General features: G+C 35.0%; 1 protein-coding gene across 2 annotated transcripts in view; it reads right to left on the reverse strand.

Annotated features, from left to right (window-relative positions):
• Positions 1–1,831: 1,831 nt before the first annotated feature.
• TOR1AIP1 (torsin 1A interacting protein 1) overlaps positions 1,832–27,110 on the reverse strand; it is a 33,125-nt gene continuing 7,846 nt past the window's right edge. The window contains exons 5-12 of one of the 2 annotated variants that reach the window (XM_081297868.1): positions 22,937–22,981; positions 21,345–21,431; positions 14,893–14,949; positions 11,938–11,979; positions 11,246–11,314; positions 6,206–6,250; positions 5,794–5,850; positions 1,832–3,027 (exon numbers count right to left, since the gene is read on the reverse strand). In XM_081297868.1, the coding sequence (XP_081153994.1) occupies positions 2,237–3,027; positions 5,794–5,850; positions 6,206–6,250; positions 11,246–11,314; positions 11,938–11,979; positions 14,893–14,949; positions 21,345–21,431; positions 22,937–22,981 (1,193 nt within the window). In that variant the 3' untranslated portion in view covers positions 1,832–2,236. The remainder of the gene's footprint in view (positions 3,028–5,793; positions 5,851–6,205; positions 6,251–11,245; positions 11,315–11,937; positions 11,980–14,892; positions 14,950–21,344; positions 21,432–22,936; positions 22,982–27,110) is intronic. The other variant, XM_081297869.1, reaches the window with a different exon arrangement.

A 27,110-nucleotide genomic window follows, 5' to 3' on the forward strand; every position in this document is an offset into this window, starting at 1 on the left:
GGCAGGCGCTCTACCACTGAGCTACCACCCAGCCCTGAGGCTGACTTTTGTGATCACAGGAGTGCACCACTGTGCCTGGCTGATTATTCCACTTCTAACCAATGTACTTGTGAATCGCTCAAATTCTCTGGTCTTTGTTTCTCCCAGCCAAAGTCACTAAAATTGTTCAAGTGTAAAGAAAATGTGGATTTATAAGAAAAAGTTTCTAAAATCATTAAGTTTATATCACATAAATGTACAAACCAAGAAAGTAAGTTTATTTAAATTACTAAAATAGTTTTTAAAGTCATTTACACATCAGCTGCTTCAAATATTTTTCCTGAAAGATATAAGTAACATATTACTTTTAAAAAATGTTTCACTGGAGTCAGTGAAACATTTAATAAAAACATTTATCCATATAATATGTATGTATAAAATAAGTCTTTTCAAAAACTCCTGTTTTCTAATCCTCTATAAAATAAATCAGATGATCTAACTTTGGATAGTTAGGAACAAATTACAATAAAGAGTATAAATTTATGAGTACTGATAGTCCTAATAGAAAGAAACTAGACAACTCTCAGCTACCAGTTGTGAGACCCTCAAAGGGTAAATGATGAAGTCAATGACTGCCTTGAATACTCTAAAAACAGTCTTTTCATTTAAAGCCCTGTGGCCAATTAAAAAAAAGGTGAGTCCAGAATTATAAGATTTTATGAAAACCAAAGCAGTTGACAGGTGAGAAAGCTCAATTTAAATGCAAAGTTATAATTAAAATACTACAGAAGTACATCTAACATTCTTCTCATGTGGTAAAGTTTACTATCTTTTTGGCTTGAGGCACTCAATAAAATTTATCATGTGCATGAGATGGGAGGGAAAGGGAGAGAAAAGGGAAATTGCATGGAAATGAAGGGAGACCCTCATTGCTATACAAAATTACATATAAGAGGTTGTGTGGGGAATGGGAAAATAAACAAGGAGAGAAATGAATTACAGTAGATGGGGTAGAGAGAGAAGATGGGAGGGGAGGGGAGGGGGGATAGTAGGGGATAGGAAAGGTAGCAGAATACAACAATTACTAATAGGGCATTATGTAAAATTGTGGATGTGTAACCGACGTGATTCTGCAATCTGCATTTGGGGTAAAATTGGGGGTTCATAACCCACTTCAATCTAATGTATGAAATATGATATGTCAAGAGCTTTGTAATGTTGTGAACAACCAATAAAAAAAAAAAAGAAACACCAGCAAAAAAAAAAAATTTATCATGTGCATAATAAATCTTCAGATTTGTGATGCCGTGTCACTAAAGGACTTAGACTGCAACAAATGGGCAAGCAGAAAATTAAATCCTTCTTCAATAGCCCAGGATGGCTGGTTAACAAACTGTGTGCCAATTTCTGAAACTGTATTGCTTATTTCAAAAAACCCCAAACTTCTGGTTATGTCCAAAATATACTGCTCTGAATTTACATGCCCTTAAGAGCCAAAGGAGCAAATGTATTAAATCTTGTGATATATAGGCTTTAAAAATCCTTGGGAGAACCAAGAATTTCTTGGAAGGAAGGAAGGAAGCAGGGAGAAAGAAACAAAACACATCTCAATAGATTTTGCTGAGATCACAGTTCAGATGTCTGACTAACATACAGCTCAGTGACTTCATGAACATTTCATCTTGGAGATTTTTTCTCTTCCACAGCATTCTCCATTCCACAATTCCTCTTTTCCCTTCCCTCATCCCCAGCCTTCAAGAACAAAGGAAAAAATTCTAAATATATACTCAGATGACCGCTCATTACTTTTGTTCCTAACAAGCAGAAGCTGAGAACTCACACCTCTATGGTATAAAAGGAAACATAATGGGAAAGTCCATGGTTACAATCAGAGAGCTGCCTTACTAATAACAAACTGTGAGAAATCTAAGTTAAAAAGCAGGAACCGTTCCTAGGAAAGGCGCCTAACTCCTCTCACTGTCACACCGCAGCAATAAAGACTTAGTCCAGAACCAACACAGATCCTCTACGGGACTGCATATAATTTACTCTCCTAAATATCTTAACATAGCTCTCAACAGAAACAGAGAAATGATTCTCTCAAGTCACAGATAATTAGGTTGAATATATGATTTAGATGTTCCATGAACTTCCTTTAAAAAGAAACCAGTTCAAAAAGTACTCTGAATTTTGACTCTGGATACAAAGTCTGAAAAATTCTCAGAACTTGAGACATGATTTTCTCTTCTTTCACCCCTTATAAGCAGATGCCCCTTTTCAGGGCATTTTCTGGTTGCACAGGCAGAACTAAGTGGGAAATTCTGCTCCAGAGCCCATTCAGTTTGTCTGGGTCCATGTGATTGTAGGAGCTGGGTGTGTTTGAGTTGGTGAACTTGACTTTGAGGAAATCCCTCACTTTTTCTTCAATTTCCTTTAGGCCAAGACTGGTTCCAAGTGTCTCCTCTTCCAACAAGACAGTCAGAACTAAAGCTACATCTTTGAAGGCTGCATTTTCATGGTCACAATATTTATAGAAGATCAAGGTAGAGCCTGCAGGCAGCGACTCGAAGCGGTGCACCACTGCGGCATTCTGGCCATTTTTGAATCCGTTGCTCAGCTGCTGATCTACCTCCAGTTTGACAATATCACTGTCTTCAGCAGCTTTGCCTGTCCCATCAATCCTGATGGCACGGACACTGCGGAAGGAGGAATAGGCATCGGCAATTTGTTCACTCAGACACTTCAGTGCTTCTTCAGCGTCCCGGGCAGCAGTGAGCAGCAAGATAGCTGGCTGATTCCGAGGATGGGAGCTGTTAAGATGCTTTTCCAGGAACGTTTGGCTCCTTTTCCACAGCTTCTCATCTTGACCTTGGTACTTAGTCATAAGTTGTTGCATCTGGTTTTGGAACTCTTGAACAGCAGCAGTTTCTACCTCAGGAGTATGAAGGAACCAAAATATCCCGCAGGTGAGCAGAGCTATCATAAAAAGCAGCCACCATCCCCATTTCCTCTTGACAAAAGATTCGTTTTGGGGTTGTTCAGCCACTTCTGCTTAGAAAAAAGAAATGACACATGTATCATTTTCTTAGATTCAGTATTGTGTGACTTTTAAAATATTAATCTTTATAAACATTAGACAAAAAAGAGGGAGGACTTTAAAGAAGGGGACTGATAATTTTCTTTCCTGAAAGAACAAAATAATTTATCACATTTTCAAGAAAATCTCACACCCACAGGCTTGAATTCATGTATATAAATATGCATATACCTCTTCAATGTAAAATGACAAAAATTATGAGGAAAAAGTAGAATTTAAATGTACGAAATGGCATAAACAAGTCAGAAATAAAACCATTTACAAAGCAAAACTATTATTACCACTGCTAATAGTTAGGAGATAAAAAATATTAAAAGATACCTTATATTTTTAATTTATAAACCTAGTAGTTCAAATGACTAATTATCTAAGGTAGAATCTCTCTGAAGAATATAAAGATAAAGGGATGCGAGGTATCTCCCACAGATGGGACATAGCTACCTGTCCCTTTAGACTGACTGCACTGATGCCAATCTTTTTGCAACATGCAAGTCACACTGGTAAAATTTAGTTTTGAATTTCATCCCAAATTATTAATAATAGTTACAATATCAATTTACATTTTCATAGCACTTCTCCGTTTATAAAGTGTTTTCTCATATACCACTTCATTTAATTGTTAATAATGACAGTAGTAGTAACACTTTTACATCTTTTATTGATTGTTTCAGCCTAACAATTGTACTAGGACCTTTAAGAGCAACAGCTCCCAAAGTGTGGTCTGTGGGGTATCTCAAGACCCTATTTAGTGAGGGTGTCCATGAAGTTAAGAGTAAGATGTTTTTTGACTTTTTCCATTGTGTTGACATTTGTACTGATGGTGCAAAAGCAATGGTGGCAAAAATTTCTGATGCCTTCATGTGAATTGTAGGGTAGTGGCACCAAACTGTACTAGGAGAGTGACTATTTTTCACTGCCGTGCATTCAAGGTTTAAAAAAAAAATGAACATCAGTTTCACTTAAGATTGTCCTTCATAAAACAGCTAAAATTATCTTGGGCTTGGGGTGTAGGTCAGTGGAAGAAAGCTGGCTTAGCATGTGTGAGGTCCTGGGTTTAATACTCAGCAGCACACAAAACTAAAAGCCCCTCAATTATTTTTAAAAAATATTTATTTAGTCATTTATTTATTTTAGTATAGGTGGACACAATATCTTTATTTTATTTTATTTTTTTATGTGGTGCTGAGATCAAACCCAGTTCCTCATGGATGGTAGGCGAGCACTTTACCTCTAGGCCACAATCCCAGCCCGAGCCCCTCAATTCTTGAGTACATATCTCCTCAATACTGTGTGAAGAGATGGGAAATAGACACAGGGCACTCTGATATACAGCACACAAGCACATTGTTATAAGGAAACGAACTTTGTGCAACCGAGTTGCAAGCTGAATCAGCACTTTTTCTCATGGAATACCATTTTCACTTCCAAGAACAAATAACAAAATATGGTTAGTCAGACTTAATTATTCAGCAGCCATTTTCTCGAAGATGAACAAAATAAGCCTGTTACTTCTAGGAAACAAAATGGCAATATTTTTGACAATTATAACATTCAAGCTTTCAAATGAAAACTGAGGAGTTTAGAAATATATCTACCACCATGAGCTTGATAGCCTCCAATACTTGAACACTTTGATAAGTCTTGAGATTGGTGGTAAGTGGTATTTGAAAATGTGATTTTTTTTACACTGTAAGACAACATTTGTAAAATCTGCATATCTCAGTGAACTCATATTTTCTAAATGACTAGTGTATTATATTCCAATCAAAACACAAGCTCAGTGAAATTTAATGTAAGAGAGTACAAAAAGGTCATTAATATGGTTTCAATCATATTTCAAATAATACTTAAAAAACTACCACTTGTTAAATTTTGAAGAATATTAAAAAAAGAACATCCACAATTATCTGAAAAAGCTATCCAAATTCATATTTGTATAATATTTCTACAGGTACTTCAATTGAAACAACATATTCTAACAGACTGAATGCAGAAGCTGATGCAGGAAACCAACTAAATGATATTAAGCAAGGCATTTAAGAGATTAGAAAAAATTCAAAGCAATCTGTCATTCTTTTTATTTAAATTATTTAAAAATAGAGATTTTAAGAAATTTTTTACTTTAATTTCTATGTAAATATACACAAAATAGAAAAGCTTTTTTTTTAAACTTTTTTTTAAAGAGAGAGAGAGAGAGAGAGAGAATTTTTAATATTTATTTTTTAGTTTTCGGTGGACACAACATCTTTGTTTGTATGTGGTGCTGAGGATCGAACCCCGGTCGCATGCATGCCAGGCGAGCGCACTACCGCTTGAGCCACATCCCCAGCCCATAGAAAAGCTTTTATTTATATATAATAAATATATATATATATATATACATACATATATATATATACATACATATATATATATATATATATAATGTCTGGCTATGTGCCCTCTTTCTGCTGATTCAGCATGGTTCACTCAGTTAACCAGTTAATGGCACTGGAGGCTTTACTTATACTTTTATTTTGGGTCTTACGGATGACAAAGTGATGGGGAAAACTAGATGTTGTTTCATATAATTTGTTCATAGAGAATTTCCTTGCTAATAAAATTCATATTTTTTCCTTTGAAGTGCTTCAAATAGCATGAAGTTACAATACTGTCAAAACATTCCCAAACAATTATGGGTCAATTTTAGAGACTCAATAAAAACTGAACAAACTTACGTTGGCTAGAATTTGATGGAGATTGATTTCCAAGCTCTGATTTCTGAATGCTGTCATCTAATGATAGGAGTAATTAAAAAAGACTATCAACTTATATTTCATAATTTGAGCATTTATTTCTCATAGACAAGGAAGATACAAATTTGACCAAGAGAAAAGGCAGAGATCAACCACGAGCAGAAGAAAAAGCAGGACATCCAAATCCTATTATACTGAAAGCTTCTTAAGACATAAGAATTGTATTTTCCATAGTTATTTACAGCATGTAGTGATGCAGCACAAAGCACACACTTGATACTTGTTATGAGGAAAAGAGTTGACCCATAATTAATTTAATGGGATTGGTAAAATTCTGGGACAAAGTTAAGAAGACAAAGAAAATAAGAACACCATAACAAAAGGAATACTGTACCATCTGGAAAACGGCCATATACTGAACTCTTGCCTGGTGAAGATGCTGTAAAGAGGGGGGGAAAAGGACAAAATATGGATTATGGATTACTAAACTACCTGGATACATTGTTTCAATTTTAGAAAACTCAAACTTCACTATATTCTACCTCAAACTAATTCAAATATTTATTTGGGGCTTCTGACTATTTCAAACATGTAATATATCTAAAAACTTTTCATCATTTCTGTTAATAGACAAATAATTCTGTTTTAGGTTTGTGGTTAAACTCCAAAGTTCAAAAACAAATTTCTCATAAATTCATTAAATCCTTATTTCTCTCATTATTTCAGAAAATAAATTAAAAACTCTCCCAACTTTTCCCTTTCCCTCTCCATTTTTCTTAACATAGCAGCAGGATCTAACATCTGAGAGAAGAGACAGAAGGAAAGGCCAGGGTTGGGAAGGTGCATAAGCTGAGTTATCTTACTGGTCTGCCCTACATTTTAGTATTGCCATCTATGGCTTCTCTGGAGTTTTGCAACTTTTATACATATAAATGATTTTCCTTGTGTTTATCAACAGCTTTCATTTGAGAAACATTGGACAAAACACTGGAGGAATAAATTTAGCTCTGCTAAGATTAAAGAAATAACCTCATTTTTGATCATATGATAAAAATCCCAAATAACACAAAATAACATCAACCATGACTCTAAGAGGCATATTGTTTTTCAATTACTAAAATAGCTTAAGAAACTTTATAATTTTAGAAGTTTCTAATTTAATTCATCTAAGTCACAAGTGTGTTACTAAAAAACCAAACACCAACCACACAAAAAAATCCCAAACCAAACAGATGTTTATTTTGAAAAATTCACTATATGGCTGCAAAAACCAAATGAGAAAATATTTATGAAAATGCTGATGTGCTATATTATGATGATGTTTATGATGAATAAATATTAATATGTACATGTATAGTATTTATATAATTCATAGAATACACAAAACAGCATAGGAAATATACACTGCTTAGGCAAAAAATTGTCTGTAATCCCAGCAGCTCGGGAGGCTGAGACAGGAGGATCGCTGAGTTCAAAGCCAGCCTCAGCAAGTGAGGTGCTAAGCAACTCAGTGAGACCCTGTCTTTAAATAAAATACAAAAAAGGGCTGGGGATGTAGCTTAGTGGTCTAGTGGTCTAGTGCCCTTAAGTTTAATCCCGAGTACCAAAAAAAAAAAAAAAATATATATATATATATATATATATATATATATATATATATACCACTCACCACTCTATCCTACTTATTCAAATTATTAGAAACAGTAACAAAAATTCTGAAAGAAATCTTTTTAAAAGATAAAGATCAACCTTTTCCAGTCTGAAGAGTATGGTAATAATTACTTCACAAAAGTCAAGAGTGAACGAATGAATTCTCCATCTTAATGATTTTTACACAACATATTGTTAATAAAAAAAGCATTAATATTTAAGTGAGTTACACTCTAAAAATTGTTTATACATGTAAGTTTATTACAACAACCCAGCTTAAGCACTATTGTCTCTAAAGGTAAGAAAACCAAGGTTCACAAAGCTTAAGTGACTTTACTCCACTTTACTAATTAGTGGAAGAGCTAGGACTGGACCCTGAGAGCGAGCTCTAACTCCAAACTGGTCCTGGTGGCACCCTCAGGTAATTCCATCCACTCATGAAGTTGAGGCACGAGAATCTTAAATTTAAGGCCAACCTCAGTAACTTAGCAAACTCTATCTCAAAATAAAAAACCAAAAGGGCTAGGGATATAGCTAGGTGACAGGGGAATCCTGGGATCAATACCCAGTACTGCGCAAAAAAAAAAAAAAAAAAAAAAAGAGGAGGAGAAGAAAGAAGAAAAAGGAGAAAAGGAGAAGGAGGAGGAAGAAGAAAGATGATAGAAGAAGAAAGGAGGAAGAAGAGGAAGAAGAGAAAGAACAGAAGAAGAATAAGAGAACAAGGAGAAGTACAAGAAGGAAGAAGGAAAAGAAGAAATGAGAAAAAAGAATTCTACTTCAAACTCTACTTTTTTTTCCCTTCACATCAACTTAATAAACAGATTCCAAACCCATATATTAATGATCCGGTCTATCCATAGACATCTTCCCTATTCTCACTATTTTATCACCTGTAAATACACAAAAAAGTGAAGAAGTGACTCCATCTTTCCCAAAGACTAGGATGCAAGCAGAAACGTGAACTGGGACCTTTTACCCAAGGAATTGGTGCTAACATGCAGTGACAATAAGGATCCAAAGTCCCAGTTCTTGAACACCCAAATTTTACTTTTCCCTCACCAAAGCAGGCAGAATGTGTAATAAAGAGGATGAGATATGAAAATTGAATTGGAATGCTAATAAAAAAGTTAAAAATGTCTTGGATTGAAGAGGAATCTATGATAAGGATCTTAAAAAAATACCCCCCCAAAATACACTGCTTTAAAAACAAAATGATAGCCAACAAGAAGGCAAGGGCAAAAGACCATTTTAGCTCTAGACAATTGGAGAACTCATGTGGAGCAAGACTTCACAGCTAAAAAAAATGAATTGTGATCACTTAGGAAGTCACTGCAGTCTTCTTCTATTTCCATTGACAATATTTTTAAAAATTTTTTTTTAGTTGTTTATTTATGTACTTATGTGGTGCTGAGAATTGAACCCAGTGCCTAAGACATGTCAGGCAAGTGCATTACCGCTGATCCATAATAGCCCCAGCCCCAACAATATTTTTTACCTGTGCATTACTCTATCTTAATGTTCTGTTACATGCATATTTCTAGTATGTTACTTCTACATAACTCTCAAAGCTCAATAGAGTACCTAGATATGGTAGATGGTTACAAGTATTTAAGCCACAATAAATATACTAACTTAAACCAAAATCAGAAGGCAAATAGAATTCTAAAAGTGAGCTATCAATTTGGAAACAAAAAAGGTTTCTTTGGCATTTCAATTAGATGTTCAATATAATTATTTTTCCTTTTGCATTGCACAGTGTCTCATTATTAGAAATAACAATACAAATACATTTTCTGCTGGGTACGATGGTGCACACCTATAATCCTTAGCTTGGGAGGCCGAGGCAAGAGAATCACAAGTTGAAAGTCAGCAACTTAGTGAGGCTCTAAACAACTCAGTGAAACCCTGTCTCAAAATAAAAAATAAAAAGGGCTAGAGATGTGGCTCAGTGGTTAAGTGCCCTTGGGTTCAATCTCTGGTACCAAAATAATAATAATAATAATAAAAAAATTTAAAAAATCATTTTTTATTAACAATGTGTACTAACTTCACTTATCTGTAAGTTGTTTAACTGCTACTCACTACCCAGAATGTATAGTTAAGAACTAAGAGGGCTGGGCTATAGCTCTGTGGCAAAATGCTTGCCTAGCATGTGTGAGGCACTAGGTTTAATTCTTAGCACTGCATAAACATAAAGTAAAGGCATGTTGTCCACCTATAACTACAAAAATAATTAAAAATAAAAGAAAGAACGAATGAACTAAGAAATAACATAAAAAGTCTCTGAATTTCTCTTGATATATATCCTGAAACTTATGCATTTTCACTTTCAAAGAGTATCTCAGGTTTTCAAATTTAATTTTCATTTTAAATTCTGGTTATAAACATAATTCTAATGAGATGAATAGTTAATATTTGGTTTCCCAACTATAATAGCTCAGGAAGATCAAATTATAAGAGGAAATGGTCTTTTAATAGTAGGCACACATGGGCTGGGGTTGTGGCCCAGTGGTAGAGTGTTCGCCTACCATGCATGAGGCACCGGGTTTGATCCTCAGTACTACATAAAAATGAAGATATTGTGTGCACCTATAACTAAAAAATAAATATTAAAAAAATAGTAGGCACACATAGCAATTAGAAAAAGACATTCAAGGCCAGGTGCAGTGGCACATGCCTATAATCTCAACAGCTTGGAAGGCTGACACAGGAGAAACTAGAGTTCAAAACAGCCTCAGTAAAAGCGAGGCGCTATGTAACTTAGTGAGACCCTGTCTCTAAAATTGGGCTGGGGATGTGATTCAGTGGTTTAGTGCCTCTGAGTTCAATCCCTAGTACCCCTGCCCCCCCCAAAATACACTGCTTTAAAAAAAAATGATAGCCAACAAGAAGGCAAGGGCAAAAGATCATTTCAGCTCTAGACAACTGGAGAACTCATGTGGAGCAAGACTTCACAGCTAAAAAAAAATGAATTGTGATCATTATTAACTTTACTAATGGAAAGACAAAACTGAGAGGTTATCTAGTCTAATTACAGTTAACCATTCCAGGAGCAAGAGACAGAGTAAAAAGGGGACAGAAGATGAAGGTCATTTAAGACAGTGAGCATGTGCAGATTTTTTTATATAGTCAAGGTTTAATATGAACACATTTCTACAGAAATTATGATAGGCAATGAATTGGAAGTATTATCATTCTATCACATCAATTCATAGGTATTTCTTAAGTTCTGTCACATTTAATCCATCCTAAACCTAAACATGAAAATGCAATTTATGGATTTCAGCCCTTTTATGTAAAATGATGGGTATGCAAATAAGTGGTTACTTTTATAAAGTCTCCTAAAAACAAAAAATAGGAATTGTCAAGAGTACAATTTCATTATTGTATAGATTGTTCTCTGCTGCTAGAATTGACAGCCTATCAAGCCTAGATCTACATCCACTGGTTTTCTCATACCACTTCCTATATTCTTTTCTTTTACTGTGGGGAAACATTATGGTTGTACATAATGAATGATGGGATTTGTTGTTACTTATTTGAACATACATAAAACATAACAATATAATTTGGCCAATATCATTCCCTAGCACCTCCCCGACCATCTACATTCTATATTCTCTCATCTGACATCAGTCCAAGCAAATGGAAATTAAACTAGTAATCATAGCTGTCCTTTATTAGTGAACTTACAAACACCCCAAATGCTGATTTGAAGAATTAAATATTTTTGTATGCAGATAATCAAAAAAAAATAGTAAATAACAGAGATTTATCTACTTACTTTGCATCTTAGTCCTCATTCTTACATTTTGTTCAATACACTCCTGAGGATTTTTTTGATATCCTGAGCCTAAGAGCAAATATACATATCAAAATATTATTTCACATACTTTCTATGTCATAGTGTAGTGCTATATAATAAATCTATCAGAAAGGAAAAACAAAGTAGGGATGAAAACAATGAAAGTAACAGTTTCTTATGTAAAACAATCTCAAAGGATTGTATCTGTAAACATGACTTCTCATAGCAAAATAGGTAGTAAATAAATATATTGTCATCTAAGAGACAAAAACTACATACTACATAGTTTGCACTGGTCTATGAGAATTACTGAGTTTCAAAAGTACTTTGGTGGATTAAAAAAGCAAAGTGAGCTGGGTACAGTGGTGCATGCCTGTAATCCCAGCCGCTCGGGAAGCTCAGACAGGACGATTTTGAGTTCAAAGTCAGCCTCAGCAAAGGCAAGGTGCTAAGCAACTCAGTGAGATCCTGTCTCTAAAAAAAATACAAAAAAGGACTGGGGATATGGCTAAATGGTTGAGTGCCCCTGAGTTCAATCCCTGATTACCCCCCCCCCCCAAAAAAAAAGCAAAGAGCGTGGAATGGCTTCAAATTATATTAGAACTTTCCATTGACAGAATAATGCAATGGGTTAGAACTGACTGAAAGAGAGCAGACTGCCAACCACTTACTCAGCACTGAAGTTTGCTTTTCTTGAGCTGTGAAGTCTTGATCTAAAACAGAAAACAAGGAAAAAGGTCACAGAACCTTAGAAATAAAAAAAGATAAAACAGGGGCTGGGGTTGTGGCTCAGTGGTAGAGCGCTCGCCTCGCACATGCAAGGCCCTGGGTTCGATCCTCAGCACCACATACAAATAATAAATAAATAAGTTAAAAAAAAAAGATATCACAGAGACATTTTGCTTGTTTACCATGTATATTATAAACAAACAAAACCAAACTTTTTATCACTACTCTCACACGTACACAATAAATGCACTCACCTAGCTTTTGTGAGGGCCTGGGTACCATCCCCAGCACTGTTGCTCCCCCACCAAGAGCCATACGGTGTTTAACAGTTTCAAGTATAATTTTGTTAAAAAATATTTTTAGTTGTAGAGGAACATAATACCTTTATTTTATTATTATTATTATTATTATTATTATTATTATTATTATTATTATTTTGTTGTTATTATTATTATTTAAGAATAAAAGACAATAACTTACTCTTGAAAATAAATATACTTATGGTAAAACACCTCTGAATACATTTCCATATCACAGAGTAATTCTCACATGTAGTACCAGAGCATCATGGTAGATTAAAAAAGTAAAGTGAGCTGGGCACAGTGATGCATGCCTGTAATCCCAGCTACTTGGGAAGCTATCTATTTATCTATTCTTATGTGGTGCTGAGGATTGAACCCAGTGCATCACATGTGCTATGGAAGCACTCTACCACTGAGCCACAACACCAATCCCTCATGTATAATTTTTTTTCCTCATGTATAATTTTATTTAATTCTTACACCTTATATAGAAGGTGCTATTAACCCTATTTTATAAATAAGGGAAAACAAACTGATAATTTCCCCGAAGATTACATTCTAAAAGGAATGGGACTGAGATACAAATTCGGGCAGTCCAGAAGTATATGTCATATTATATAGAATGGTATGAACTATATATGCAAATTTGTGGGCATTGCAAAGTTAGCTTGGAAGTAAAAGATGCCACTTCAAGTTTAAAAGTGGTATTTAAGAATAACTGTAAAATGATGCAAGAGGATAATTAGAAAATAACATTACAACTATAACAAAGCAAATTTTAAAATCCACAAGAAGAAATGTATTACTTATGTCCATTTATAATATACACAAATACCAATGTCAATATCAATGTCAAATTTTATTTATGCATCTGGGAGGCTGAGGCATGAGGATTGTGAGTTCAAAGCCTGCTTTAGCAACCTAGGCTCTAAGTAACTCAGTGAGACCCTGTTTCAACATAAAATATAAAAAGGGCAGAGGATGTGGGTCAGTGGTTAAGCAATCCTGGGTTCAATTCCTGATACATCCCCCTGCACCCCCCCCCAAAAAGGCTAGGTATGTGATTCAATGGTAAAGTGCCCCTGGATTCAATCCCCAGTTTGGGGAGAGGGGGAGGAATTCTATGAACAGTGATTAGATCAATTTCCAACAATGTTTTCTTTTTTTTTTTTTTTTTCAACAATGTTTTCTTTAAAAGTAGTCTTATTTTTAAAAAGAGGGTATGGAAGAAAAAAGTTCTTGAAGACCTTACATACAAGGATATTTTCATTTAATTAATAAGTAACTCAGCTGGGCACAGAGGTGCATGCCTGTAATCCCAGTGGCTTGGGAGACTGAAGCAGGAGGATCATGAGTTCAAGGCCATCCCTAGCAATTTAGTGAGGCCCTAAGCAACTCAGTGAGACCCTGTCTCCAAATAATACAAAAAAGGGCTGGGGATGTGGCTTAGTGGTTAAGTGCCCCTGAGTTCAATCTCCAGTACCAAGAAACAAGAAACAAACAAAAAAACCCATTAACAACAAAAAAAAGTAACTCAAATTCTGGGACTTATTTAAAAATGGAAAAAGAAAACAGTTATTTTCACTTAACCTAAGAAATACAAATCCGGGCTGGGGATGTGGCTCAAGCGGTAGCGCGCTCGCCTGGCATGCGTGTGGCCCGGGTTCGATCCTCAGCACCACATACCAACAAAGATGTTGTGTCCGCCGAGAACTAAAAAATATTAAAAATTCTCTCTCTCTCTCTCTCTCTCTCACTCTCTTTAAAAAAAAAAAAAGAAAAAAATAAATACATATCCATTATAGATAATCTGCAAAATATAGACAATGATAAAATAAAAGAAAAATGTCAGGCTGGATGTGCAGCTCAGTGGTAGAGCACTTGCTTAGTACATAAAAGGCCCTGGGTTCAATTCCCAGTAGCATCCCACAAACATCTCCCCAAAAAATGTCACCAATGTTCCTGTCATTCTGAACAAATCATTGTTACCATTTTAGTATATTACTTTCCAAAATTTTTTGACATATTTCCTCAACATCAGATCATAAAAATTGTCAGAATTGTAAGACTCAAACTATTGTAACAAAGTAAATATAATTGATACATTTATATTTAACAAATCCCAGAAAGCCATAGGGTCCCCCCCCCACCTTGTTGTTTCTTTTTAAAATTCAAATTCAGGTTTGAGTTTAGAGAAGAGTTAACTCAAAAGTGAAATCAAACTGGGTGCAGTGCTACACACCTGCAATCTCAGCAACTTCAGAGACTGAGACAGGAGGACTAAGTTCATGGCCAGCCTCAACAATTTGGCAAAACCTGGTTTCAAATAATAAATTAAAAAGGCCGAGATAGCTCAGTGGTAAAGTACCCCTGGGTTCAATCCTCAATACCAAAAATGGTGGGGGGCGGGGGGAGAAAAGAAGGAAAGAAAAGTGAAATCAAAAAGTAGAGAGATACTGGGTGAACTTTTTTAGCTTTTATCACATCTCTTTTTAATTTACATTAACTTGCAAAAGAAGATCTTCAAAAATAAGAATAACATTATTAGCATCTGACCACGCCCAAAGGTAGACCTCCAAACACTGCTTTACTTACTTTGTGATAATCTCCAAATTGATTCTGGATGTTGACCAGATGATCTGGTGGTTAGATCTAAAACATTAAAAAAAAAAAAAAAAGTACACTGTAAATTGTATTTAACTTTTTAAGTACACATTTTACAAGAAAATAATGAATATTTAATCAAAAGAGCAAAAATAGACAAACCACAGAGAATTTAACATTCAGGTACACAACTTATTTTAAAAAGTGTGTGTTTTCCCCATACACTACTTAAAAAAACTGTAAGATACAGAAAATGAAATTTCTGCATTAGAGAAAATTGTTTTTTCTCACATTTTTTAAATTGGTGTATTATTATTGTACATAATAATGGGACTTATTGTTATCTATGTGTACATTCACATAATATAACAATAAATTTGGCCAACATCACTCCCCAGCACTTCCCTCTACCTCCCGGCTCCCACTCCTTAGTCCCTTTCCTCTACTGATCTCCCTTTGATTTTCATGAGATCCACCCCATCTTTTCTTTTTTCTCTCTAGCTTCTGCATGAGAGAAAACATAGGACTCTTCACCTTCTGAGTCAGATTTATTTTGCTTAACATAATGGCTATTTTCCTGCAAATGACATAATTTCATTTTTCTTTATGGATGAATAAAACTCCATTAGTGTATATACCACATTTTCTCTATCCATTCATCTGTTGATAAGACACCTAGGCTGGTTCCATTGTTTGGCTACTGTGAATTGTGCTACTATAAACATGATATGCACTTATCACTGTAGTCTGATGACTTCAGTTCTTCAAGGATAAATACCAAGGAGTGGTAAGCTGGGTCACAAGGTGGGTCTGTGCCTAGTCATTTGAGAAACCTCCATACTGATTTCCATAGTGGTTGTACTAATTTACAATCCCACCAATGGTGTAAAATGTGTTACTTTTTCTCCACATACTCTCTTGGCATCTATTATTTGTATTCTTGATGACTGCCCTTCTGACTAGTGTGAGATGAAATCTCAGTGTAGTTTTGATTTGCATTTCTCTAATTGCTCATGATGCTGAACATTTTTTCGTATGCTTGTTGGCCATTTGTATTTTTTCTTTTGAGAACTGCCTGTTTCATTACTTTGCCCATTTATTAATTGGGTTATTTGATTTTTTGGTGTAAAGTTTTAAAAATTTCTTTAAATATCCTAGCTATTAATCCTTTTTTTTTAAGAGAGAGAAAGAGAGAGATTGAGAGAGAGAGGATTTTAATATTTTTATTTTTTTTTTTTAGCTTTCGGCGGACACAACATCTTTGTTTGTATGTGGTACTGAGGATCAAATCCGGGCCACAAGCATGCCAGGTGAGCGCACTACCACTTGAGCCACGCCCTATTAATTCTCTATCAGAAGAGTAGCTGGCAAAGATTTTGGAGAAAATTTTCTTGCAACATTTTAAAATTTGTTTAATAATGGTCAGATTGGTATTTTGAAACAAGCATTTGACACATCTGGCTAATTTTTGACAGTACATAACTTTTTCTTTCTTTCTTTCTTTCTTTAGTATACTACTCTTACTAAAAAAATTTTGAGCCTTGATCCTTGAAACATTTTTTTCTTTAATTATTTTTTATTTATATATGACAGTGGAATGCATTACAATTCTTTTTTTTTAATAAAGAGAGAGTGAGAGAGGAGAGAGAGAGAGAGAGAATTTTTAATATTTATTTTTTTAGTTCTCGACGGACACATCTTTGTTGGTATGTGGTGCTGAGGATCGAACCCGGGCCGCACGCATGCCAGGCAAGCGCGCTACCACTTGAGCCACATCCCCAGCCCGCATTACAATTCTTATTACACATATAGAGCACAATTTTTCATATCTCTGGTTATATACAAAGTATATTCACACCAATTTGTGTCTTCATACATGTATTTTTTTAATACCTTTATTTTTATTTATTTATTTTTTTTAAAGAGAGAGTGAGAGAGGAGAGAGAGAGAGAGAATTTTTAATATTTATTTTTTAGTTCTCAGCGGACACAACATCTTTGTTGGTATGTGGTGCTGAGGATCGAACCCGGGCCGCACGCATGCCAGGCGAGCGCGCTACCACTTGAGCCACATCCCCAGTCCTTTTTAATACCTTTATTGATTTATTTTTATGTGGTGCTGAGGATGGAACCCAGCACCTCACATGTGCTAGGGAAGCGCTCTATCGCTGAGCCCCAGCCCCAGCCCGCATACATGTACTTTGGATAATAATATCCATCACATTTTTTCTAACATTAAAACATGCATCACTGAAGTAATACACTAGTTAATATGTAATTTTTTTTTTCCAGTGCTGAGGATTGAACCCAGGGTCTTGCACAAGCTAGGCAAGTGTTCTACCACTGAGCTATATTATATCCCTGGTCCATGAGTTGTGTATATTATAAAATTAGATATTTTAAAAGAATGAAATTAAAAAATGTGAAATTTTAGTATTTTCTTCTTGTATTCCAGTCTCTAACGAAATCATCAGCCTGAGCTTAAGTGAAAAATGAATTTAATATAGAGGAAGTTGCAACCATAGCAACCACATATTACTTAAGAAAAGTAAAAGTTCCTTTTTTTTTTTTGCCTTAAAACTAAGTCTAATTATATTCAATGTAGGTTCACTTAAAGCCATAGATTCTGGAACATATATAGAATATACCACCCAACATCAAGCAGTTACACTTTTTTCTCAGCAGCACATGGATCCTTCTCAAAAATAGATCATATATTATGTCACAGGGCAACTCTTAGACAATATAAAGGAGTAGAGATAATACCATGCATCTTATCTGATCATAATGGAATGAAACTGAAAATCAACGATAAAAGAAGGAAGGAAAAATCATGCATCACTTGGAGAATGAACAATAGGTTACTGAATGATTAATGGGTTATAGAAGACATCAAGAAGGAAATTAAAAAATTCTTAGAGATAAATGAAAACACAGACACAACATATCGGAATCTATGGGACACATTGAAAGCAGTTCTAAGAGGAAAATTCATTGCTTGGAGTTCATTCCTTAAAAAAAGAAAAAAAACCAACAAATAAATGATCTCATACTTCATCTCAAAATCCTAGAAAAAGAAGAGCAAAACAACAGCAAAAGAAGTAGAAGGCAAGAAATAATTAAAATCAGAGCTGAAATTAATGAAATCGAAACAAAAGAAACAATTGAAAAAATTGACAAAACTAAAAGTTGGTTCTTTGAAAAAATAAATAAAATCGGCAGACCCTTAGCCATGCTAACAAAGAGAAGAAGAGAGAGAACTCAAATTACTAGCATACGGGATGAAAAAGGCAGCATCACAACAGACACTTCAGAAATACAGAAGATAATCAGAAATTATTTTGAATCCTTATACTCCAATAAAATAGAAGATAGTGAAGGCATCGATAAATTTCTTAAGTCATATGATCTGCCCAGATTGAGTCAGGAGGATATAGACAACCTAAACAGACCAATATCAATTGAGGAAATAGAAGAAACCATCAAAAGACTACCAACTAAGAAAAGCCCAGGACCGGATGGGTATACAGCAGAGTTTTACAAAACCTTTAAAGAGGAACTAATATCAATACTTTTCAAGCTATTTCAGGAAATAGAAAGAGGGAGAACTTCCAAATTCATTCTATGAGGCCAACATCACCCTGATTCCTAAACCAGACAAAGACACTTCAAAGAAAGAAAACTACAGACCAATATCTCTAATGAACCTAGATGCAAAAATCCTCAATAAAATTCTGGCGAATCGGATTCAAAAACATATAAAAAAAATTGTGCACCATGATCAAGTAGGATTCATCCCTGGGATGCAAGGATGGTTCAATACACGGAAATCAATAAATGTTATTCACCACATCAATAGACTTAAAATTAAGAACCATATGATCATCTTGATAGATGCAGAAAAAGCATTTGACAAAGTACAGCATCCCTTTATGTTCAAAACTCTAGAAAAACTAGGGATAACAGGAACATACCTCAACATTGTAAAAGCAATCTATGCTAAGCCTCAGGCTAGCATCATTCTGAACGGAGGAAAATTGAAGGCATTCCCTCTAAAATCTGGAACAAGACAGGGATGCCCTCTCTCACCACTTCTGTTCAACATAGTTCTCGAAACACTGGCCAGAGCAATTAGACAGACGAAAGAAATTAAAGGCATAAAAATAGGAAAAGAAGAACTTAAATTATCACTATTTGCAGATGACATGATTCTATACCTAGCAGACCCAAAAGGGTCTACAAAGAAACTATTAGAGCTAATAAATGAATTTAGCAAAGTGGCAGGATATAAAATCAACACGCATAAATCAAAGGCATTCCTGTATATCAGCGACAAATCCTCTGAAATGGAAATGAGGAAAAACACTCCATTCACAATATCCTCAAAAAAAATAAAATACTTGGGAATCAACCTAACAAAAGAGGTGAAAGACTTATACAATGAAAACTACAGAACCCTAAAGAGAGAAATTGAAGAAGATCTTAGAAGATGGAAAAATATACCCTGTTCATGGATAGGCAGAACATCATCAAAATGGCGATATTACCAAAAGTTCTCTATAGGTTTAATGCAATGCCAATCAAAATCCCAATGGCATTTCTTGTAGAAATAGAGAAAGCAATCATGAAATTCATATGGAAAAATAATAAAAGACCCAGAATAGCAAAAACAATGCTAAGCAGGAAGTGTGAATCAGGCGGTATAGCGATACCAGACTTCAAACTATACTACAGAGCAATAGTAACAAAAACAGCATGGTACTGGTACCAAAACAGGCGGGTGGACCAATGGTACAGAATAGAGGACACAGAAACCAATCCACAAAACCACAACTATCTTATATTTGATAAAGGGGCTAAAAGCATGCAATGGAGGAAGGATAGCATCTTCAACAAATGGTGCTGGGAAAACTGGAAATCCATATGCATCAAAATGAAACTGAATCCCTTTCTCTCGATGTTCATAGCAGCACAATTCACAATAGCAAGTCTGTGGAACCAACCTAGATGCCCTTCAATAGATGAATGGATAAAAAAATGTGGCATTTATACACAATGGAGTATTACTCTGCATTAAAAAATGACAAAATCATAGAATTTGGAGGAAAATGGATGGCATTAGAGCAGATTATGCTAAGTGAAGCCAGCCAATCCCTAAAAAAACAATGCCAAATGTCTTCTTTGATATAAGGAGAGTAACTAAGAACAGAGTAGGGACGAAGAGAATGAGAAGAAGATTAACATTAAACAGGGATGAGAGGTGGGAGGGAAAGCGAGAGAGAAGGGAAATTGCATGGAAATGGAAGGAGACCCTCAGGGTTATACAAAATTACATACAAGAGGAAGTGAGGGGAAAAGGAAAAATAATACAAGGGGGAGAAATGAATTACAGTAGAGGGGGTAGAGAGAGAAGAGGGGAAGGGAGGGGAGGGGGGATAGTAGAGGATAGGAAAGGCAGCAGAATACAACAGACACTAGTATGGCAATATGTAAATCAATGGAAGTGTAACTGATGTGATTCTGCAATCTGTATATGGGGTAAAAATAATGTGATATTATATGTCAAGAACTATGTAATGTTTTGAACAACCAACAATAAAAAAAAAAGAAATTAAGCAATTTACTGAGGGTGTGTACACCAAGTAAGTGAAGAATTGGAGGGATTCTGGCTCCAGAGGCCATGTTCTTAGCCACTTAGAAATGTTACATAGCTTCTTTTAGGATTTCTCTATCAATTAAGAATGAAGGAAAGAAAATGAGGAAGAGTGGGAAATATACAGAATACCAAATGCCCATAAACCAGATTATGGGTTTTGAAATTTTTTGCAGTGCTGGGAACTGAATGCAGGGCCTTATGCATACCAGGACAGTCTTATAGGCTTAGTTTTTAAAGGAATGATGAAGTAACTCATAAGAATTACAGAAATTCTCATGAGTTAGGTAAGGGGAAAGACAATTACTTTTCTGTGGGACTAAAATATAAAAGTACTCATTATTTACAACATCCTCTTAATACTCAAATTAGTTTTATTCTCTATTTAATTAGCAACTGTCATCACATCACTAACTTGGTATGAATTTGAATAATCCAGAGAAAAGTGGTTATCTATGAATATTAAAACTTCCTTAAAAACTAAGTAACTCTCCTGATAGTGTGGGATGTCAATGTCCATGTGACTAATTTCTTTGTAAAATTCAAATACAACAGGTAATTCTTTTTTGAGTACAAAAATATTTTATTTTCCTTAAATAACTATACAGGCTAAAAGTGATATACTTAGCTAGTTACTATATGTATATGGAATGAGTAATTTTAATAAGTATTAAGGGTTTTTAATAAAAAAATTCAGACATTTTTTAAAAAAGCAAATGTTAACATACATTTATGTTTTAACTAAAAAAATAATTCCTGAGAAGACTCATATGTATATAAAGCAAGGTTACCTCTAGATTCAACAGAATCCCCAGATTTGACCTTAACAGCAGTGATGTCACTGTAAGAGCTGTCTTGATCATCATCTTCGGTTTCTCCTAAAGAGAATAACGTATTAGTATAGTATTTATTCTAAAGCCTATAAGGTCTGCATTAAAAAAACAAACAATTCAACAATAAAATGAAGGCTTTTAAATTTCAGATATGGAATTTTCATTTATTATGCTTACTATTTTGAATCACAAATTTCCAAGTGAGTTCCACTTGTTTGGTGTTCTTTAAGATACATAAGTACTTCCTAAACAAACAAACATTCAGCTTACTAGCTAAAAGAGTATACTCTGAGGCTTTAATGTAGAGTAAAAAATTAACAGCTTGGGGCTGGGGATGTGGCTCAAGCGGTAGCACACTCGCCTGGGATGCGTGCGGCCCGGGTTCAATCCTCAGCACCACATACCAACAAAGATGTTGTGTCTGCCGAGAACTAAAAAATAAATATTAAAAAAAAAATTCTCTCTCTCTCTCTCTCTCTCTCTCTGTCTCTCTCTCCTCTCTCACTCTTTCTATAAAAAAAAAAAAAAATTAACAGCTAGGCTTGATGGTGCACACTTGTAGTTACACTAATGGGAAAAGATGAGGAAGGAGGAAGCCCAGCCTGGACAACTTAGTGAGATTCTACCTCAAAATAAAATTTTTTTAAAAAAGGGGGCTGGGGATGTAGCTCAGTGGTAGTGGCACCTCTGGCATCAATCCTCAGTACCACAAACACCCACACACAAAAATAAAAAACAACAGATGAGTATTAAATAATGGAAAAAGTTTATTTTAGGGAGGGAAAACTACATACATATAGTTAACATGTAATTAAATTCAAACACAATTACTGTACAGATGTGTATTTATTTGTAAGTGTGTGTTTAGGGGATAATGTACACATACCTACACACAAACCTTTCAGTATACAGGTGACTAATTTCAGATTATGTGGCTTAAAAATGAACAAAATTTTATATATGTACTTTTAAAACACTGACTAGTTATGAGAATTTGGAAAAGTGATTATTTTAATACCATAATCAAAGGCCAACACATGCCAGAAATGGAAAATATTATTTCTGTTTAAAATTAACTCAAAGACAAAAAGATGCTTAAAATATACATAAGGGGATAGAGGTATAGCTCAGTGGCAGAGCACCTAGGTTTTATCCTTAGCACTGCAATTAAAAAAAACAAATGACAGGGGAGGCTGAGGCAGGAGGATCAAGAGTTCAAAGTCAGAAACAGCAAGGTACTAAGCAACTCAGTGAGACTCTGTCTCTAAATAAAATACAAAATAGGGCTGGGCATATGGCTCAGTGGTTGAGTGCCCTGAGTTCAATCCCCAGTACCTCAAAAAAACAAACAAACAAAAATATTTAGGGTTCTCATCATTCATTCTGTCCCATTATATTCTGGTTTAACAGTTTAGATATGTATTAATTTTTTTTTCCAGAAGAAAAAGACACTATTTTCTGTTCTTACCTCTTACATATTTATTAAAATTGCTTCTAATGTGAAGAAAAAGTCTTAAGATTATTTTGTATGATATTTAAAAAGAGAATACCTTCTTCTTCGGAAAAATTGACCTTCTGTAAGACACTGGCGGCTTCTAGAAAAGAAAAGCATATATATAAAACTTCAAAAGCTATTGCTTACGAATTAATAAGAGCATACAGTTTTTTTTTTTTTTTTTTTTTTTTTGGTACTGAGGATTGAACTCAGGGGCACTCGGCTACATTCCCAGCACTTTTTTGTATTTTAGTGCCTCGCTTTTGCTGAGGCTGGCTGTAAACTTGCGCTCCTCCTGCCTCCTGCCTCAACTTCCTGAACTGCTGGGATTACCGGAATGTGCCACCACTCGTGGCAACAGCATATAATTTGGGAAAATTAACATCAAAAACAAAATAAATATTTTTTTCTGTTAAATCACAAAGAATCTACCATTTCCATCTAGCTATTTTAGAAATGAGTCTGATACAGATTAGAATCAGAAATAAAGTATTTATTTTCTTCTCAGTTATAGGTCTATTTGTCAACTAAAATATAACTTTGGTGTGCAGGAAACATTAAATTCTACATTGACAAATATTTTAGTCTCTATAGGTTTATGCATTCCTCATTCTTCTATTTGCTAGATTTCCTAAGTCCCTTGAGAAGTCTCCCTTTCCACCACTCCAGCTGAACTGACAAGCCAAGTCTTTAGTGCACTGGTGTATCCAAAAAGGAAGAAAGAGAGGTTAAAAACCCTTTCTCTCGTTCCAGCAAGGCCATGTATATCCCTGTTTCTTAGAGAAAAAGGTCAAATAAAAACAGATGAACAAAACTTATGATACTTTAAAGACAGTATTTTTACATAGGCTATTCTGATTTTTTTTAAATAAAGGGAAATCTACCAAAATGGAGGCATTATATATGATTAGCCTAAAATACTGAAAAGACCCAAATAGAGAAGTAGCAGTGTGATTCAAACTTCAACAAAGCTAGAGAATATTTCTTTTCAGTGTTTTTCTTTACTGGCTTTAACCTGTTTTCTTTCTTTTTAAAGAGTGTAAAAGTTGTCACTATCAAACCTAAACAAGATGGAGCCAGGAGGCCATTAAGGAAGGTCCTTCATGCATGTATGCTTAAGATAAGAACTATATTATAATCAGTCTCTTACACCACAAAAATTCCAGTGTAGTCACTTCCATAAAGACATCTCTCTAGCAACAGCCAGAGTTACCAACCAGTAATCACCAACTCCTGCAACAGTTCTCGTAGCCAAGGCTTATTTCAAAGCAGCTCACATGGACTTCTCACGTCTTTAAAATTTTCCTCATGCCCCAGCCCCCTTTAGTTATACTCATGGTCCGCCATACAGCGCACATCCTGGACTACAATTCCTTGTGATTTTCAAATAAACTCTGTTTTGGAGAGTTGTTCTCTCTTGCCCATTTTAGGTTGATGAGGGAAAATAGGAGTGTGGAAAGCAACTGCCAATGCATTATATGGTGAATTTGGAAAAAAATTTTCACATCAATTTAACTGTTTTTCTTTGTCATTAGATCATCTACTCTTTAGCAGAAAACTTTCTTGGCTCTTTATGGTCTAAGCATTCAGGTAAGTACCTGACACATGGAAGGTAGTTAAAAAGAAATATTTATTCAATAAGTGAATAGATTTTATGATAACAAAATTTAACATTTTTTCCCTTTTGTGGTACTAAGGATGGAACCCAGAGTCTTGCACATGCTGGATGAGTGCTTTACCACTGACCTACATCTCAAGCCCCAAATAAAACTTTTAAGTTAAGACTTTTGCCAATATATCTCTGATAATGATAAATAACACTAATTAGCAACTTAAGAAAAATAACCTGAAATTGGTTCTCAATAATTTGATTTCATACAAGTTTTAAAACATTCAATCTATTTCCATATTTTTAAAGTGATCTACAAACAATGTACAGATAAATATATCTGATAATGAATCAGTAGCATCTATGACTTTCTACATTTTAATTTCATTTCCCTATTTTGTTATTCAGCTTCCTTTAATTTCAAGTTGGTTGCTACATGCAGAAGGTTAAAGCATTAAAAAGGCGTTATTTTCTAAAAGGTGTGAAGGAGGCACATGCCTGAAATCCAGCAACTCAAGGCCAGCCTCAGCAATTTAGTGAGACCTTTAAGAATTCATACTCGGGGTCTCAAATTGTTTTTTTGAAATTTTTAATATTTATTTTTTAGTTATCGGCGGACACAACATCTTTGTTTGTATGTGGTGCTGAGGATGGAACCCGAGCCACATGCATGCCAGGCGAGCGACCTACGGCTTGAGCCACATCCCCAGTCCCCAGTGTCTCAAAAAAAAAAAAAAAAAAAAAAAAAGAAAGAAAGAAAAAGGACTGAGGATGGCTCAGGGGTAAAGCACCCCTGTATATAAATAAAGAAGTTAAAAATTATAATAATAAAAGGCAGTAGTTGAGTGGTAAAGCTGGGTTAAATCCTCAGTACAAAAAAATTAAAAATTTGGAAGTAGGTATTATTCTTTCTTATGTTCATATAGAAGCTATGAGAAGCTAAAATTCTATTTGAAGCAAAAATATAATGTCCTTAATAAAAAATTAAGAGAAATTATAAAGGTTGTGGATTTAACAAATAGACAAATGGTAGTAAACCACACTGTGAATAGGTGTGACCTTCTTATCATCATCAACAGATTGGGAAAAGCTACTTTCAGAAGTCCTAGGTCTTGGTTTAAGAACAGATCACTTATAATCATCTCTTGTGGAGACCATCCACTAAATGTACCACTTTCTTTTGCTTAGCTAGACTCTTTAAAGGAATACAAATTCCAGGTATATCTCAGTTTGTCAGACTCATAAAAGTACCCAGACTCATAAAAGTACCCAAGGATGAAAGCCCAGGTTCCCAAAGCATCTACATTTCTAACATTTCTTTCTTTCTTTCTTTTTAAATTGGTATTGGGGATTTAACCCAGGGCTGCTTTACCACTGAGTTAAAAATCACAGTCTTTTTTTTTTTTTTTGAGAAAGGGCCTCACTATGTTGCAGAGGCTGGCCTCAAACTTGGAATCCTCCTGCTTTAGCATCCCAAGAGTCACTGTGATTAGAGACATGTCCCACCACATCTTCCGATTCCTAGAGACTTATGAGATGTGCTTGGTGTGGTGAACGCCGGGTACTCAAGAAAACATAAACTTTATTTACTCTATGTTCTCAAAAAAACATAAACTTTATTTACTCTATGTTTTATCTGGGGAAAAAGATACAAAAATATAATAAATGTAACAGCAATTCTTTTTCAAAGGAAGACTAGATAGAACACAGGAGTCATTGTCTTCTTTGTTCCTGCGCAATCAGTACAACCTAGTAAAGAGTGTTGTAATAAAGATATATTCAGGAAAATAGAAAGTCCTGAATTTACTCTTAGAATAAATAAAATGGCAACTTGGGTGATTTAATGTCTTTGTTACCATCATCAGTATAAATCAGGAATCAGCAATTTTTTTGGGGGGGTGCGGGGAGTACCAGGGATGAAGCTCAAGGGCACTTAACCACTGAGCCACATCCCCAGCCCTATTTTGTATTTTATTTAGAGATAGGGTCTCACTGAGTTGCTCAGCACCTTGCTTTTGCTGAGGCTGGCTTTGAACTCACGATCCTCCTGCCTCAGCCTCCTGAACTGCTGGGATTACAGGCATGTACTATGGCACCTGGACAAATTTTTTCCATGAAGAGCCACACAGTGGACTGGGGTTGTGGCTTAGTGGCAGAGCACTGCCTAGCATGTGTGAAGTACTGGGTTTAATTCTCAGCACCACATTAAAATAAAGGTCTGTTGACAACTAAAAAAAGAAAAAAGGGCCACATAGTAAATAGTTTAGACTTTTTGAAGCACATAAAGGCTCTGTCACATGTTTTTTGTGGACATGTAAAATTGTCTCACTACATTGCTCAGGCTGATCTTGATCTTGAACTCTTGGACTCAAGCAGTTCACCTGACTCAGTCTCACAAGTAGCTGGGATTATAGGCATGAGCCTACACACCTAACTTTGAAAGTACTTTTAAAGTTAAGTTTCTATTATAAAATGATTTCTAAGTCTAGCATGCAAAGTAAGAATGTTAGGTTATTTCAGCTCCAAGTTCTCTTCCAATTAAGAATCTATAGCTTAAAAAACTGCTTTTTAGGGTTGGGGCTGTAGTTCAATGGTAAAGTGCTTGCCTTGAACGTATAAG

The sequence above is a fragment of the Spermophilus citellus genome (genome assembly GCF_964194105.1).
Source record: "Spermophilus citellus genome assembly, chromosome: 6".
NCBI lineage: Eukaryota > Metazoa > Chordata > Mammalia > Rodentia > Sciuridae > Spermophilus > Spermophilus citellus.